The sequence below is a fragment of the Paramisgurnus dabryanus genome, chromosome 9, assembly GCF_030506205.2.
Source record: "Paramisgurnus dabryanus chromosome 9, PD_genome_1.1, whole genome shotgun sequence".
Taxonomy (NCBI): domain Eukaryota; kingdom Metazoa; phylum Chordata; class Actinopteri; order Cypriniformes; family Cobitidae; genus Paramisgurnus; species Paramisgurnus dabryanus.
The window spans coordinates 12,755,874-12,774,483 of record NC_133345.1 but is presented as its reverse complement, the minus strand read 5'-3'; the positions used below and the strand labels follow the sequence as shown (position 1 = coordinate 12,774,483).

The window sequence follows — 18,610 nt, the reverse complement described above, 5'->3', positions numbered from 1 at the left end:
CCAGAGTGGGAAGCTGTGGAGGAGTTGTTGCCCGGCATTCGCACCAGGCGGTACAGCTTGCCCCACATCACCCTGGCTCCAGGCACCCGGAGACGACCGAGGCATGCAACGAGCGAGCACCCATCTCGATGCAGCTTCACGGACCGCGTTCGGGCGAACTGAGACGCCATCGCCCAGCATGAAAACAGTAAGACTCCGCTTGTCATTGTAACCTGCACTACTTGCCACATGTACAGTTTAGCTTCTTCCGTCAGCATAGAGGGGTTTACATGTGCTAAGTGTATTAAAGTAGTAAGGCTGACGGAGAAGGTTGCAGAACTAGAAGCGCGCATCCGAACGCTAGTTGAGGACAGTAAGACCGCTAATGTTAATGTTACGAACACTGTTTCGGGTGCGCCTAGTGTTAAGCGTAATACACATGGCTCGGTTCCGACTTCAGAGTCAAGGCGGCTGACTAACTGGGTGACTGTCAGGTGGCATAGTCACATTCGGCATCCAAATCACGTTCCTGTTTTAATATCAAACAGATTTTCTCCACTCAGCAATACACCGGCTGAGACATCTGTTAAAGGTGCCCTGGTTATTAGAGATTCTATACTCAGAAACGTTGGCATTAAGGCACCAGCCACCATAGTCGATTGTATACCGGGAGCCAGAGCGTCTGACATTAGATCCAAACTTAAAGTGCTGGCTAATGCTAAACGTAAGTTTTCTAAGATTGTTATTCACGCCGGCACGAATGACACCAGACTCCGCCAGTCGGAGATCACCAAAGATACTATTAAAGAGGTGTGTGAAATTGCAAAAACAATGTCAGACAATGTAATTTGCTCTGGTCCCCTCCCCGCCTACCGGGGGATGAAACTTACAGTAGATTAGTGTCTCTTCATGGCTGGATGTCAAAGTGGTGCCCTCAGCATAACATAGGGTTTATAGACAATTGGAAGCATTTCCGGGGAAGACCTGACCTGCTAAAGAGAGATGGCCTCCATCCGTGTCCGGAAGGAAGTGCTATACTCTCTAGAAATCTGACCAATAGTCTTACTTTTGATATTGTCTGACTATCCAGGGCCCAGGTCAGGAAACCCATCAGTCTGTTAGCTGCCTTGACATGTCTAGATCACATATATCCCAGCACATAGAGCCTTTTTTACCAGAGTACCAACGTCTGTTCCTCGAACAAATAAATACAGAGCACCGTTTACCTCGTCTCGTACAAATCTTATTAACATAAAATTAGAACACAATACTGCCCTACAAAGCCAAAGCGCAGTAACTACGCATTTGGTCAAAATTGAGTTAGGGTTGAAATGGGCTTTGTGAGATCTGTTGTGTCTTGTGACAAAGTCTCCTGGTTCAATTTTGTCCCATTTCAGAGAAACGTGTGTGCCAAAATTGAAGATACATGTTTAACTGGCTGGTGTAAAAAACTTTAAGGGCATTTTTCTCAGTTTCAGTGTTTGCGTAGTTACTGCACTTAGACTTTGTAGGGCAGAATACATTAACAGATGAAACTGAAATGTTAAAATTCCGCCTTCTTAACATTAGATCGCTTACCAATAAGGAACCAATTATCAATGAAATAATTACTGACCAAAACTTAGATGCACTCTGTTTAACAGAGACCTGGCTTAAAGCAGACAATTACACCAGTTTAAACGAATCCACCCCACAAGACTATTATTATAAACACGTTCCTCGTCTAAAAGGTAGAGGGGGTGGTGTAGCTACAATATACAATAAAATATTCAAAGTAAACCATAAATACAACCTAAAATTTAATTCGTTTGAAATAATACTGCTAAATATGGAAATAACTGATCGTAACAACAAACGGCTTTCGTTCATTTTAGCTACCATATATAGGCCTCCGGGCCACCACACAGATTTTCTTAAAGAAATAGCGGACTTCCTATCTGAGCTTACAGTCACTGTAGATAAAGCTCTTATCGTTGGTGATTTTAACATCCACGTGGATAATCCAAAAGATGCATTAGGACGTGCGTTTATGGATGTTCTAAATTCTCTCGGCATTAAACAAAACGGGGCAGGGCCCACGCATACTCGTAATCACACATTAGACTTAATTCTGTCACTCGGACTCAATACTAATGACATTGAAATATCAACCCAGAGCGATGCCGTTTCAGACCATTGCCTTGTGTCATACACAATACTTCTAGATAGGACCGCTCAGTCTACAACATGCTACAGATTAGCCAGAACAATAATTTCCACCACTAAAGATAGCTTTATTAGCACTCTTCCAGACCTGTCTCAAATGAAACATGTAGCAGATAATCGTGAAGATCTGGATATTATAATAGGAAAACTTAACAACGTCTGCTCTAGCACGTTGGATGCCGTTGCTCCCATTCGAAAAAAGAGAATCAAAGAAAAACTGCCCGCCCCATGGTATGACCATCATACTGCAGCCCTTAAAAAAATAGCTAGAAAAATGGAAAGAAACTACCGAAGCACAAAGTTAGAGGTATGGCGTTCAGCATGGAAAGAGAGTGTTCAACACTACAGACAGGCTATTAAAACTGCCAGATCTACCTATCTCAGTACGCTTATTAAAGAAAATCATAATAACCCTCGTTTCCTATTTAGCACAGTTGCGAAACTGACTAGAAACAAAGAACAAACAGAAACTAATAGTAAACTCCAACACAATAGTGATGACTTCATGAACTTCTTTACTAACAAAATTATGTTTATTAGGGAAAACATCGTAGCTACCCAGGCAGCCACCACTCTACCCAATAGTACATTTTCCACTAGATTACCAAACGAACATCTTGAGTCATTTAAACCTACTACAATAGAAGAGCTTTCTAAATTAGTAACGTCATCAAAATCATCGTCCTGTATACTAGACCCCGTTCCCACAAAATTAATAAAAGAGGTATTTCATGTAGTGTCAGACACGGTACTAAATATCTTTAACTCATCTCTAGAATTAGGATACGTTCCAACAGCTTTCAAACTAGCAGTTATTAGACCACTTATTAAAAAAACAAACCTTGACCAGGGAGATCTTAATAACTTTAGACCAATCTCAAATCTACCTTTTCTTTCTAAAATTTTAGAAAAAGTAGTGGCCAGCCAGCTACGCACTTTCGTAGAGAATAATAATACATATGAAAAGTTCCAATCAGGTTTCAGGCCCCACCATAGCACAGAGACAGCGCTGCTTAGAGTTACAAATGACCTCCTATTAACATCCGATCGTGGTGAAATCTCAATCCTTATATTACTAGACCTTACTGCAGCCTTTGACACAATAGATCACAAAATCTTACTCAATAGACTAGAAAACTATGTTGGCGTCAGTGGTCAGGCGTTAGCCTGGTTTAGATCGTATCTAACCAATCGATATCACTTTGTTTATGTAAATGAGGAAGAGTCATATCACGCAGAAAAGCTTATCATGCAGAAAAGCTTATCCATGTTTTTATGACCTCTAGAATAGACTATTGTAACTCGTTACTCGGGGGATGCCATGCAAATCAGGTAAACAAGCTACAGCTGGTTCAAAATGCCGCCGCAAGAGTGCTTACTCGATCTAAAAAGTATGACCACATAAGTCCAATTCTGGTATCTTTACACTGGCTACCAGTTAAATATCGCATACAATTTAAAATATTACTAATCACCTACAAAGCCTTAAATGGCCTAGCGCCCTCGTATATTAAAGAACTACTATCAGAATACAATCCATCACGTAAACTGCGCTCACAAAATTCTGGTCACTTAATTATCCCTAGAATATCAAAAGTGTCTAAAGGTGGTAGATCCTTTTCCTACTTAGCCCCTAAGCTCTGGAATGATTTACCAAATAATGTTCGAGTATCAGACACAGCCGATCAATTTAAATCTAAACTTAGGACATTCTTCTTTAACAAAGCATTCACATAAAATGTCCAGTAAATGTACTTTTCCCGCAGTAATTATTTTTGTATAGAGCAAAGCACTCACAAGCCTCATATGGGTAATATGCTATTGCCGCAATAGTTAGCCTGTCTGGAACCGAGCTGAATTAAACCACTATAATGTATGACACTTGCATTACATGCGAACGGCCCCTACGCTAATAGAATTCTGTTTTTGTCTGCCTGTCTCGTCCTCGACCCCGAGGACAATGAGACAAACAGACCCAGTTCCTGCTGCTGTGAAGGTCATCGCACCACTGATCTACTGGCTGTCCTTCAACGTGATGCCCAGCCGATGCGCGACCAACGACCACCGGCTGAACCAGTTTAATCCGCTTACCCGCTTCCTATCCTTACCGTGTCTATATATATAAATATATATTCATTTCTCCCTAGGGTTTTTTGTCCTTCTAGGAGTTTTTCCCACCGGGTTTTCTCCTAAGGGGGTTTTTTAGTCCCAGGGAGAGTCAGCCAACTTTGGCTTAACTTAGCACTTTACTGTATACGTTACATTATTAATATGCACGCTTGTACGGTTTTAACCTTAACCGCTATATTCTACTTCTTATACCATCTATTGATTTTCTGTGTTCTCCTCTAAATCTTCTCATGTAAAGCTGCTTTGCAACAATTAACACTTGTGAAAAGCGCTATATAAATAAAATTGAATTGAAAAAAATTGAATTTATGTACACAGCAAGGTTATAATCGTTAACGAAAACGAACAAACAAATGAAAACTAGGTGGGAAAAAACATGGTCGTTAACTGAAATAAAAATAAAAACGAGGCATTACAAAAAACAATAACTAACTAAAACTGTAATGTGTGTCTGGCAAAACTAACTAAAATAAAATAAAATTATAGATTAAAGGCCTTATCTTGCACCCAGCGCAATTGACTTTGTCAGTGACGCATGTATCATTCGTATTTTGCACCGGCGCACAGCGGGTTTTTCCCTCCACAGATGCACGCGCTCCGTGGGCGGTTCAGCGCAAAAAAGGAGGAGTGTTCCGGCGCAAACCATCCCTGATGCCATTTTGCAGTTTCAAAAACAATTGCGCCACTGACCAGAAAAAATAGTCTAAAGTCAGTGGCGCGTTGCGCATTGTTCATTATGCTATTTTAAGGGCCTATGATTGACCATAATGTATAGCGTGCACAACGCGCACACACTTTGCTTATCTAATCTACACAGATGCAACAGTTATTTTTGCAAATCATAAATTGTTACAATAAAAAATATTAACACATGAGATAAGGGAAATCATTGTGGTGATAGTTTTTATTAATTTTGTGTGGCTGAGTAAAAAAATTATCATGCAAATAACGATTAAAATATTTTCATAAGTTTGTTGTGTGGATGTATTACTTTTATTTTATGTAAATAATAATTAAAATGTTTTCATAAGAAACCTTAATGTATGTGAATTTGATTTGTAAGTGTACTGTGGGGTTGGACTGCTTGCGTTTCTTGGCTTTCAGCGGTGAGGGTGGACGCAGCGATGTCCTCTGCTGGCGTCTGTGTAGAGGCAGATCCACCTCCCGTTACACGGCGTGCCCGATTTATGCTGGCAAGCTTGGGATTCCCCCGTCTCCTGACATCATTGTAGCGCTTGCGGCGCAACGTCCTGGGGATGCCAACTGATGAGACAATTGTGGCTTTTCCTCCCACGCCTGTTTAACCGACGCTGATTTGGGCGGGTTTCTCCCATCCCCATACAAAACAACTTCTCTGTCTTTGACTGCTCTTACAAGAACGTCGGTCTCCTCGGCTGTGAACCGCTCCTGGCGTGCGCCTGGTAAATCCGTCATAATAATAGCAACCCCCCATGGAACTTGCGCACTTGCGTTTAAAGGGAATGCTGGATGACGTTCTGATTGGTTTATTTGACGTTACGCCCAAACCACACCTATGAATAATGAACCTACTTCAGACCAACCCCTTATTGATTTGCTCCTGGCGCAAGAGTTATTTCTCCCGCCGGGAAAATAGCAACAGCGCCCAAGATCTGCCCACACTTGCGTTTCAGATCATTAAAATAGGGCACAATATGTCCTTAGTTTTCATCTTTGTCAATGTCTTTCATGGAGCAAATTACGTTCAGCTTCAAATCCCTTTCCATGCGTCTCTCACTCACGCGTCACACACACACATTCGCAAATTAATGACTCGTTTAAGTTGATTCATTACAGGGTGTTGCATTTAAATTAGTCTTTTGAGTCGATTCTTTACAAAGCAAACGGGTCAAACTGTTTGAATTGGTTCGCGAATCAGTTTAAATGAATTGTTTAGATCGCTGCAAAAACTGAATCGTCTGCTGCGGTTTTGCTTGTGTCTAGAAACACGCAGAACATAAAGAGTGTTGGATTACGTGAATATGAATGTGTACCCGCCATTATATATGCACAACCTGTTCGTCATTTGAAACATTTAAATGCACGCAACCTCCAGAAGCACTGTGTACACGTGACTGAATGAAGAAAGTCCATCTATGATTGACATCTGATTCACTGTATATGATGTAAGTGCTTCTTACAACACACACACGTGACATGAGATTCACAACATAAGAAAACATGAGTTGTCTAAAATCAGTTTGTATTTCATGTAAGTGTAAACTGTCGATGACCATCTTATGGGATTTTCTGAGTTAACTTTAATATGCATAACTGAATGCAAAACTGTGTCGGTTTACTTGTCTGATATTTCAGCTGTAAGCTGTATACATCAACCTTAAGACACAAGTTAATTTCCTAGAAATGCTTGTCTATTCTGTGTTTGTCTAAAAATATTCTTTAATCTGTACTGTTTGTGTATTTTGCAATTTTACACATACATAGCCTACTGTAGGCCTACGTGCCTTTCAAATGTTTTCAGACAAAACAGGCAAACCTGTCACCTGTTTTAACATTTGTATTTTAATACTATCTAATGTGGCCACGTTAAGACCGTTGACTCAGAAGTGTTCAAGTGATGAACTGTGTCCTAATGCATAAATTGTTCACACGTGTGTAGTGTCAGTTTGATCCATTTCTTTTGAGTTTTGCGTTTGGGTACAACATACAAGTCTGCATTAAAGGCTGTTTTTCTTTGTTGTTAAAGCATGTATATGTTGAAACATAATCAAAGGTTAATAAAATGTGACTTCTGTACTTCTGACACACTGGTATCCATCTTACCATTTTCTGGTCTCCACAGCTAACTTTTGTCTTTACTGCCCTGATACTTATGGTGTGCACTGTATACTGTGTGTGCATGTATGTATATATATTTTTTTCTCAAGAGTAACTAGTAACTCGCTACTTGTGTATTTATTTATTTGGTTACTTGTACTGTTACTTGAGTAAAGTTTTTGGCTACTCTTTCCACCTCTGGTTATTTGTCATGTTCTTTTCTCAGATTGAGCTCCCTGACAATCTAACAGAAAGGTCTTGTTGTGGCTCAAAAATGGGTTGAATACATGCGGTTCATGTACGTCTTCTGTAGTCTGTTGGCTCTTTAAGTTTTTTACTGGCACACATCACATTTTGCACTTACTGCAGAGTGTTGAGATTGTTTACATATTTGTGCCCATATGCACATTTTATGTACTGGTTTTATTTTTGAATGAATATTTTCTAAAATTGTATGATGTTTTTGTTGAGTTATTATTACACAATTCTTGACCTTTTTTAATTCTTGCCCCTGACAAATAACCCAAATTACGAAAAAGACTAAAACTAACACTAAAACTAAACTAAAACTAAGCATTTCCAAAAAATAAAAACAAACCCACTTTAAAAACTAATTAAAACTAAACTGAATTTGAAAACAAAAAGTCAAAACGAAATAAAAATAAAAACTAATGAAAAATGCAAAACTTTAATAACCTTGGTACACATTTTTAGTTATTGTGCCTCCTGCTGCAATATAACATTGCCCTATTCCTCCTATATTTACTCACTTAAATGCATATTCCCCACTGTTCACTGCTTATCTAAGGCCATCGGCTGGCAGTGGCCATCGCTGCTTGCAGCTTTAATTTTTTATTTGTATTTAGCCTTCACACAAAACTAAATGTAAGTTCACTGTCAAATAATCCGACTTTAGGGCTCACCTTGAATGTCAGTCAGTAATAAATGCTGTAATGCAGGGGTCTCAAACTAATGGATAATTTTAATAACAAATTCTTCAGTCACAGTATTAACTTTCATAGTTCCATAGTTCTCATTCTGGTCAGGCCAGTGGCCGGTTGCATAAACCTTTAAGACCAGTCTTAAAAGTTAGTCATGAATTTTTTTCTTCAAGACTGATCATAACTGTGTTAAGTATGTTACATAGAAAGGTAGATTGGTCTAATTTAAATCCAAATAATAAGACTGATTAGTCCTAACTAATTGCTAGTTAGTCAGACTCATTCTTAAGACGCAGTCTTAATGTCATGGCTATGTTTATGCAACCAGCCACAGCTAACTTTTGGGAGCTTTTCCACTGCGTGCATTACATAGTACCCAATACTTTTTTCGTACCACCTCGGTTGGGGTTCCAAGCGACCCGAGCTGATACCAAACGTGATGCGAAAACACTGTAGATCACTGATTGGTCTGAGAGAATCGTCACGTCATTGCTATAATGTAAAGATTAGCTTTACCTCAGTGCTAGCTTGCGCTGCCTCGAGCAAACATGTTGTCATCTGCTCTGCTATAAGTTCCCATTTAGCGATGAAAACATGCACAGGTTTAGAATCACTGACACCATAACAGTTTTTGACTTGCAGTTTGTGGCGGAACTTTCGCGATGAGCACGTCAGCATTACATATGCTTAAAGGCAACTTTAATGAGGCTCAGCGGTGACTAGCACAGTTTTGAAAATGAACGTTAAGTGTTGTTTTAATGACATGTTTGTGCATGGCCCTTGACTTCCATTCTGAAGGAGTCAAGATACGCTTCTAAACGAGTCAAAAACGAACCATTTTCAAAATTTCAGTGTCCATCACTGTAGTTCATCCAAAACAAACCAGAAATGAGACTCAAAGTGTTAAATACCGGAATTATCCTTTAAACATGATTGAGGTGCATGTGGGTGACGTGTTATAGGGCACCATGATTCTGTTGATAATTATCTAAATTAATATAAATGTAAAACATTAATCTAGAAATCGAGATTACTAGTAATAAGTTGTATTTATAAAATATTTTTTATGACAGACGAAAGCTTAGGAGGCAGTGCGTAAGCGTCAATGACACAACATGAGGTTGTTGTTTTTCCGGACTCAACGTGCAAAGATCTTTAATGTTATTGAAGGCAGTCTAAAACATGTAAACAAAGCACAAACCAGCAGCTGACCATACTAAAATTAAAAAAATAAAATATGTAACTACATACAAATACTGCCGACACATATTGGTATAATATGTAAATGTTGTAAATCAATGCATTTCTTTATTAATGACTAATAATAAAGAAAAATCCCAGTTCTTTACTTCAATGGCTCACTATGAGCTTCCAGGAACTCTACATGTGAAGTCTACATGAATCAGGTGACGACTGAGCTTTTTTGGACTTTCACTGTCATAACACTCTCTCTTTCAATGGCTCCGGTCTGTCCATAATGAATGCAAAAAAGGGGCATAGCAATCAATAAAAGAAAAAACACCAAACCAATCTGAACAGTTTTTTGCCTTCTCGCCGTGCAGCTGAACCATACCAAGATGCATCCCTCTGCTTTTTAATGGGTTTCCTTTTGCAACTTGAGGTACAGGTATTTGATTTAATCCTGCTTTTAAACTTTTTATTACCAGTATAATCTCCTTATTTGATGATTAATATTTATAATGTGCAGAACCTTCATTGAATGAGATCTCCGTGTAGGTAGAGCTGCCAGTTGCAACATCGCAGAAATAGAAACAGCTTTTAACATAGAACTGTTGCGGCATCACATCATGACTGTTTAGGACACTGTGTTGGTGTTGAGGCCTGTTAACGTAACTTAGTTCTTATGTGAACATACAGCACTTCTCATTTTACCTATTGCCTTCCTAAAACAAACTGCTTTATTGCTTTATTCACTTGTATAAGTTGCTTTGCATAAAGCCATCTGCTTGATGTCTGAATGAAAATGTAAAAAAAATAAGATGATGTCTGTCAGGAGTCAGGACCCTACAGCCTCGTGTTGTTATATTCTAGCCTGAACTGTCATTGCACAACACTGCACAGCTACTCAAGCTAATGTGTCATAGGCTTTACAAAGTCAAAGAGCAAGATAGGTAGGTGTTGAAATTAAACATGTAAAAAAGAATAAGACGAGATGTGTGGATGTGAATGATGTTCAGTCTGATAATGGCAGATCAGATAGGGATGTGCTCTGAGGGTCTGTTTAACACACGACCGAGGCTGACAGCAGCTGTGTTCATTCATTCAGCTGAAGTGGTCCACTCACACACAGAAACCTCATTCATTCATGACCCTCACTACAGACCACCAACAAGTACACACAGAAATAAGCACTAAAACTTTCTATAATATCTTCATTAAAAGCACAAAATAATCTCATTGGAGTAAACATAACACCACAAAAATTATTTTCAAAGAGCAGACAAAACACGATGTATGGAACCGCAAGTTATTTGAAAGAGCATCAAGCAAAAACAACATGTACACATATTATTTAAAACCTCTGCACTTACAGGAACCCAGCCCTATGTAGATTAAAGGTTATTTCTAAAACAGCCATGTGACCACTGATGCTTTCTATTTACACATTTTAGTAGCATTTACCCAACTCGTTGAGGTTTGTGCCATATTTAAGCAACACTGACACAATATTTCATTTGATAATAAAATGCTTTGTGGCTAAAAGATGCATGAAGATGACAGAATGCAACAAAGACAGCAAAACGTAAGGGTGTGAAACGCTTTGTTTGTTTCCTTCATCTAGGATGAACGGTATCTACCAGTCTGGCCTTCAAGTTACGAGAACACAGACAGAGAAAATCAGAAAACCACAAACAAAGAAAGAGACGAAAAGAAGCAAGTGCAATGCAGAACTGTTCAAACGCGCTACACATTAGTGATAAAGAGGCAGACGTGCAGCTGTGGCGGAGGATGGGCTACTTACATGAGGATTCTGTGCCAAACATGGCTGATCCAGGAGCTGTGATGGAGCAAGAAAGAGGGGGGGTTGGCGGGAGAGAAGGGGGTGAGCAGGCAGCTAAACAGCAGGGGTCATCAACGCACAATGCAACCAACCCTGCAGGCCAACACGTCACGTCAGATTCTGTGCTGCTGTCCACACGCATGCACGGCCCCTCCGCATTAAAGCTGCCACGGGTGACGGTCCGATCCTGCGGCCAGATGGTCCTACATGAGAGCAGAGAGCGATTGTTCACGTCAAGACAAAAGATCAGCAGACTGAATTACGTCACAGGCCTGATAAACACAGACTGACTGATGCGAGAGAGAGAGAGAGAGAGAGAGAGAGACCAACCAACCAATCACATCACACGCATCATCTGCTCAGGCCTGATCTCACATCCAGCGATGGAAGGCTGCAGAAAGAGCAAATAAACATAACTGATTGGGCGTCTGATCTCAGATCATATGTCCTATAAGAACATTGCTAATTTGTGTTCATCTCAGATTCACAGTCCACAGTGTAGGTGTGACTTTGTCGGCACATGACGGGAAATCAAAGTCCAAATTTAACAAGAAAATAAAAGACTCAGAAAATCTATCCTTCCAAACAAATGCAGAAAACTGATAAAACCAGATACTGTAGTGTTGAGATGGAGAAACCAGCTAGATAAACAAAACAACACAACCATGATACCTGTCAGATCAGCTCACAGAGACTACGCACACGCACACACACATACAGAATATCACTGGCTGTAATTAACTTGTGTGTAAGACGTTATAACCTTGCTAAGCTAACAGCGGCCAATATGTGATTACAGTATATAAAACAATAAAGTTCTTCTGTACGTCTCTTAAATGACACGTGTCACGTTATACAGGAACTAATCTCGGTTTGATGGGTAAGTAAGCTATATTTAAACAATTAACTAATTCCATAAAATTACACAGAAGTAAAGAAGCGCAAAACAGTGCTAAATTTACCTTTCACATGGGTGAATTTATCAGTACAAAAGCAATAGCTAAGGCAAACAAAAATACAAAGAGTGTGAACATCTGAACACAATTTGCTATTAAGTTTTAAAAATTATCAATATATTCACACAGGTGAATATATTGGTTTAAATCTCACCTGCACACTGACGGCGAAGCAAGAGATCAATCAACGTGGCACGAGTCAAATACGGCAGAAGAAAGAAATCAAGCAGACATGACACACCGCTAAACCACTCCCACACCCTACAGAGCACAACGCGTCATAAGCCGTAAAACCCACCCTTTAAGGAGAAAAACAGTGGATCGCCGACTACGTTTCCCTCTGGTGGGCGCAGTTCTACCTCTATGATTTCTACTAATAGTAACGTTAGTACTATGAAAAGTTGCCTGTTTCCACTTTTGTATCTTTAAACGCTCGTTTTTTGGGGAGTCGACAGCTTATAACAACTTATTTCGGTTTTTTTTTTTTTGCTTGTTAGATGTATACCTTGTCACACAGCAGCTTTTGGGCATTATTATTATTATTATTATTATTATTTTGCAGTCAACAATAGTAAAATGAGAAATATGCAATTAAACAAAAGAATAAAATTTTTAAATCAACAAGCCAGAGTTATATAAAATAAATACATTAACAAAGAGAGAGAGAAGGAAAAAAAGAAAAGAAAAAAGATGTCATTCAACTAGCAATGTCATATTTGCTTGTAATTATGTGAGCTCTGTCAGATTTTTTACTGTTACAGTTCTTTAGCATAGTACAGTAATTCTTAAGCTCATTTTTAAATTGACCAAAGTTTGGTTTGGAGTCAGACCATTTTACTTTATTAATGTGAAATTTCCCCAGTAAAATCAACATCTGAATAAGATATTCCTTTTCTTTATCAAGTGTTTGATCATTGAAGTATATTAATATGTCCATCCAGTTAGCTGTAAAACAATGTTCAGTTTTTTCATAATAAATCTTTCCAATTCAACCCAAAACATCTTTGTGTGTATACAATGAAAAAATAAATGAAAAATGGTTTCCTTTTCACCTTGACAAAAACAACATAAGTAATCAATATCCAATTTAAACCTTTCCAACACATGCTTAACCGGGTATATCCTATGAATTATTTTAAAAGAGACATCTTTTATTTTATTATTAATAAAAAATTTGTCCACTGTTCGCCAAGCTTTCCGCCAATTCACATTCCCAAAAACAGAAGTCCAAAAAAACTGAGCTGGAGGATAAACGATTCTATTAAATTTGTTTCTAATATAGTTATTTGTGACTCTGTTTTGCAATATATTTATATCACCAATAAATATTTTGCTCTTTATGTCAATAAGGTTTGGATCTCCATCTTGTGATGCATTTTTAAAAAGAGTCAATACCTTTTTGGGAATCGCATCCATCACAACTGACTAACTTACAATATTATTTTCATACCAATGGTCAAAGAAAAGTGTTTTGTTTTTATACAGCATATCTTTATTGTTCCAAATCTCCTAGGGGAAAAGTTGTATTCATAGGCCAGAGTCCAAGCCAAGAGAGATTGTTTATGAAAATTAGCGAGTTTAACTGGTATTTTTTTCAGTACTTAAGCCACCGTGATCTTTAGAATTACATACGATTTCTTTTTTCAGATAGTGTGGTTTATTCCTCCAAATAAATTGAAAAAGCATTTGATCTAATTTTTTTGTGACTTTGGGAGGAACATCCAATGATAAAGATGTATACACTGACCTAGAAACCCCTTCAGCTTTTGACAATAATACACGTCCCTGAATTGACAAGTCCCTTTGCATCCAAATATTAAACCTCTTACTAATTTTATCAATAATTGGGTTAAAATTTAAATTATTCCGTAAATGTTCATCTTTACAAACCACCACTCAAAGATACACTACTTGATTTTCAACTGGAATATTACATATTTGGTTTACCGAACATTCTTTCAAAGGAAACAAAACTGATTTATTCACATTCATTCTTAGCCCAGATGCAATGGAGAATTCTTTCATACAATTCACTGCCTTAGAGATTTCATTTCTGTCCTTTAAAAACAAAGTGATGTCGTCTGCAAACTGACACAACCGAAATTCTTTCCCTAAAGCTGTTATACCCTGAAAATTACCTTTTTTTTTTTTTAAAATGAAGAGACATTATCTGCATTGCCAACAAAAATAAAAAGGAGAAATCTGACATCCTTGCCTTATTCCTCTACCCATTTCAAATCTTCCAGATGTCCCATTTGCTAATTTAACAGAACTGGTACAAAGCTTAGGCATTTTTCTTTTTTGTAATAAGCCAGAAATGACAAGGAGGAGGCCTCTCGCCATACAAAGGCAATGGAGACGGTTGGATTGTTTCCCCCAGTGGGCGTGGTGTTCAAATTAGCATAACTCGACTCTGGCATAACTGCGCTCTGTTTACAGTGACGACACAGCCTTAAACCACGCCCTACGCAATAAAACACGCCCGTAAACGTGACGAACGCAAGTCCTTTAAACTGAGAGGATGCTTATGAAATTTCTGAAGATAATGATATATCGGAATAGACTCCATTAATAAAACTCGTTACCTATACAGCATTTGTGGGCAACATACACATCATACACATCATATAACACACAATGATGCCCAAAACTAGAAGTAACCGACTTGTTATTGTTTGCTTTGCCACACACAAAACAAGTGTCATTAGGGTTATCTTATACAGTACACTGTTCAATAAAACCATTTAACGGACAATGTAAATTAAGAAACAAAACTCACATAAGGCACTGTAAATGTTTCTTATTTATTTGTTTATTTAAAGACAGCTAATTAAATATAAAGCATGGAAATACCAAATATTAAGCACAAACTATACGTATAAAAATTGTATTGGTAAACCAATAAAATAATAATATAATAATAATAATAATAATAATAATGACAACAACAAGGCAGGCCTCTTCCACGTGTTGAAATTTATGCAGCCCTGCGCCAAGTGATCGGTGTATTACATCAACGTATCGCGAGATCAGTTCAGGAGCTGAGTTAGGCAGGAGGCTCTGGCGGTACTTTGATGTCATACACCTCCCGGTCTGCGCAGAGCCTCATAAAATCCAATACACTTTTGATATTCCAGTGTGGGATCCATGGCGTCGTGACGTCAAGGCGTCCTGACCTCTCGCGAGCGCAGGAAACTGGAGCAGCGACAAACGCTAGCTTTACATTTTGGTTTTACCTCAGTTTGTTCGCGTTTTTATTTGTTTTTTGAGCTTATAGTGCATTATGACAAAGGCTGTAGTGTTATAGTATCGTGTAATGTGCGTTTTTCTCTCTTAAAGTACTTGATTTGTACTTTTATACCGGTGTTTCGCTCATGGATCAGATGCTGACGCGTCAGATCAATTCCCGCTTATAAACGCGCTTACATTCATGTTTCTCATACATCATTTTTTTCCGGTTGTTGCTTTTATGCGTTAATTTGAAACTTTTCAGTATTTTAGCACCTGCGTAATAGATGAGGTTTATTTTTTTAATACTCCTAGTTTTAGCTGCTAATGCTAACTCGCGCAGGCCGCTTCTGGAGTTTATGCATGTACAGTTATTGATATTTTAGTGTTTTATATTTCATATGTGTCTGTTTATTTATAAAGTATATACATGTAAATATGAATCAGACGGGATTGTTTATGGATCAGTGATGTTTCTCCATCCGGCTCCGAAGGATGTAAAGGCTTCGATTATTTCTTTATTTTTTACGCTCAGTTTTCATAGATCTTGCCTAAAGTAATTTATATAACTCCACTAATTCGTTTTACTCATGTCGTGAAGTTTGATCGTTTAAATGCAACGTTACTGGCTGTGGATAAACCTGACACAATAGAGATTTAAGGCAGAAACGAACCCTGCTGCGAGAATCAAGGTAAATATAAAACTCTTATGTTACATACAAATGTTACATTTGCTGATCCGATCTGATTCTCTGTCCGTTTGGACTGATCGTCTCTCTTTTAATGCGCTGGTCTGATCTTCTGTCTGTTACTGCGCTGGTCTTTTTCTATCTGTCTGTTACTGCGCTGGTCTGATCCTCTGTCTGTTACTGCGCTGGTCTGATCCTCTGTCTGTTACTGCGCTGGTCTGATCCTCTGTCTGTTACTGCGCTGGTCTGATCTTCTGTGTGTTACCGGGCTGATCTGATCATCTGTCTGTTACCGCGCTGATCTGATATTCTGCCTGTTACTGCGCTGGTCTGATCCTCTGTCTGTTACTGCTCTGGTCTAATACTCTATGTCTGTTACTGCGCTGATCTGATCCTCTGTCTGTTACGGCGCTGGTCTGATCCTCTGTCTGTTACGGCGCTGGTCTGATCCTCTGTCTGTTACGGTGCTGGTCTGATCCTCTGTCTGTTATGACGCTGGTCTGATCCTCTGTCTGTTACGGCGCTGGTCTGATCCTCTGTCTGTTACGGCGCGCCGCTGATCTGATCCTCTGTCTGTTACTGCGCTGGTCTGATCCTCTGTCTGTTACTGCGCTGGTCTGATCCTCTGTCTGTTACTGCGCTGGTCTGATCCTCTGTCTGTTACTGCGCTGGTCTGATCCTCTGTCTGTTACTGCGCTGATCTGATCCTCTGTCTGTTACTGCGCTGATCTGATCCTCTGTCTGTTACGGCGCTGGTCTGATCCTCTGTCTGTTAAGGCGCTGGTCTGATCCTATCTCGGTTACTGCGCTGGTCTGATCCTCTGTCTGTTACTGCGCTGGTCTGATCCTCTGTCTGTTACTGCGCTGATTTGATCCTCTGTCTGTTACTGCGCTGGTCTGATCCTCTGTCTGTTACGGCGCTGGTCTGATCCTCTGTCTGTTACTGCGCTGGTCTGATCCTCTGTCTGTTACTGCGCTGATCTGATCCTCTGTCTGTTACTGCGCTGATCTGATCCTCTGTCTGTTACGGCGCTGGTCTGATCCTCTGTCTGTTAAGGCGCTGGTCTGATCCTATCTCGGTTACTGCGCTGGTCTGATCCTCTGTCTGTTACTGCGCTGGTCTGATCCTCTGTCTGGTACTGCGCTGATTTGATCCTCTGTCTGTTACTGCGCTGGTCTGATCCTCTGTCTGTTACGGCGCTGGTCTGATCCTCTGTCTGTTACGGCGCTGGTCTGATCCTCTGTCTGTTACGGCGCTGGTCTGATCCTCTGTCTGTTACGGCGCTGGTCTGATCCTCTGTCTGTTAAGGCGCTGGACCTGATCCTCTGTCTGTTAAGGCGCTGGTCTGATCCTATCTTGGTTACTGCGCTGATTTGATCCTCTGTCGGTTACTGCGCTGATTTGATCCTCTGTCTGTTACTGCGCCGATTTGATTCTCTGTCTGTTACTGTCCATGGTGGTTAAATGTACATCATATTTTTTTTAATGTAGAATATAGGCTATAGGCTTGGGCGGTAATACAGTAATATGGTATACCGCGGGATCTAAAAATAGCAAAGGTATTAGTTTCTATACCGCCATACCGGCATTTAAAAAAATAAAATGAACTTATATAGCAGACAAGGATTAAATATTCAATTAGGGATGGCAAAAACTAAACATTTTCTTCACCGACCACCGAGCCATTAACTGATAAGTTTAAAACAAGTTACGCTGTTTGAAATAACAGCCATTTCGAGCCACGCCTGCAATTTCGCAACTCTGTCGCATCTCTCTGCTGCTCTGCCTCCGGCTCATGCGAAACATGATTCCCGTAAACGCGTCGCCGAGGAGCTTGTATGCTGCTTGTATGTAATCAGAGGACAAATGACTCAATAGTTTCAAAATGGTTTTGGTAAGGTGATCGCGTGGAAAATAAAGGCGTTTGTCTTATTAGAAGCTCATTTGAAACATTGGCTTATTTAAGAAAATGACAGCTCCGAAGAGAGACGGCCCTTAAGTTTGAGGTAGTGCTAAAAATAATAAAGATGATGATCATCATCACCTTATCAGTTAGCACTAAAATGTAGATGTAATGTAATTCCAAATCTAAGCCCATCTTATGCGGAATGTTGTCTAATAGACTGCAACACGATAAAACGGGCACCTTCAGAATGCATAAAAGACGCACCGCCAAGGCAGGTCTAACTCGCCCTGTGCCTTCTAGTAAGGACTAGAACAACTCTTTTGTATAATTATTATTACTTTTTATTTTTCAAAAAGACAAGTGTCTGTTAAACTTCTGTTAAGTGCAACATGGACGATGCAATGTTTTAGAAAGAATGCAGCAAAGATATTTAATGCTAAAGTATGAGTTTCATTCATTTATGATGAGGTCCGTGCATTCTAGTTAACAATGCAATGCAAGCGAACGCCGTGCCGGCGCCTCCATGTCACGGCTATTATATTGTCTACTATATTTGCTTTTAATTTATTAAATACCGCCCAAGCCTAATAGGCTATTGTAAACTAACATGTATTTTTTGTCATTTTCATGCTGTCTTTTACTGATATTTATAGCCTATTGGTTTTCTATGTTTGTTCTTAAATGTATTTTCCCAAAAATATGTTTTACCACATAGCTTCGTTCGCATCTTTTATTGGACTTTTAATCAAGGTTTAAT

The 18,610-nt window shown here is 39.3% G+C and overlaps 2 protein-coding genes across 28 annotated transcripts in view; one reads left to right on the top strand and one right to left on the bottom strand.

Moving 5' to 3' along the window:
* Positions 1-12,318, bottom strand: part of LOC135758076 (suppressor of tumorigenicity 7 protein homolog) — a 175,472-nt gene extending 163,154 nt beyond the window's left edge. For 6 of the 15 annotated variants that reach the window (XM_065272914.2, XM_065272916.2, XM_065272917.2 and 3 more), the window contains exons 1-3: positions 12,184-12,316; positions 11,408-11,464; positions 11,035-11,276 (exon numbers count right to left, since the gene is read on the bottom strand). In XM_065272914.2, coding sequence (XP_065128986.1) covers positions 11,035-11,215 — 181 coding nt within the window. In that variant the 5' untranslated portion in view covers positions 11,216-11,276; positions 11,408-11,464; positions 12,184-12,316. Of the gene's footprint in view, positions 1-11,034; positions 11,277-11,403; positions 11,465-12,183 lie in introns of all 15 variants that reach the window. The other 9 variants (XR_010536412.2, XR_010536413.2, XM_065272921.2 and 6 more) reach the window with 5 other exon arrangements.
* A 2,862-nt stretch (positions 12,319-15,180) lies between these two features.
* ppfia1 (PTPRF interacting protein alpha 1) overlaps positions 15,181-18,610 on the top strand; it is a 194,641-nt gene continuing 191,211 nt past the window's right edge. For 7 of the 13 annotated variants that reach the window (XM_073815710.1, XM_073815709.1, XM_073815711.1 and 4 more), the window contains exon 1: positions 15,181-15,949. The gene's annotated coding sequence lies outside the window, so the exon portion shown is untranslated. The remainder of the gene's footprint in view (positions 15,950-18,610) is intronic. The other 6 variants (XM_065272903.2, XM_065272904.2, XM_065272902.2 and 3 more) reach the window with 2 other exon arrangements.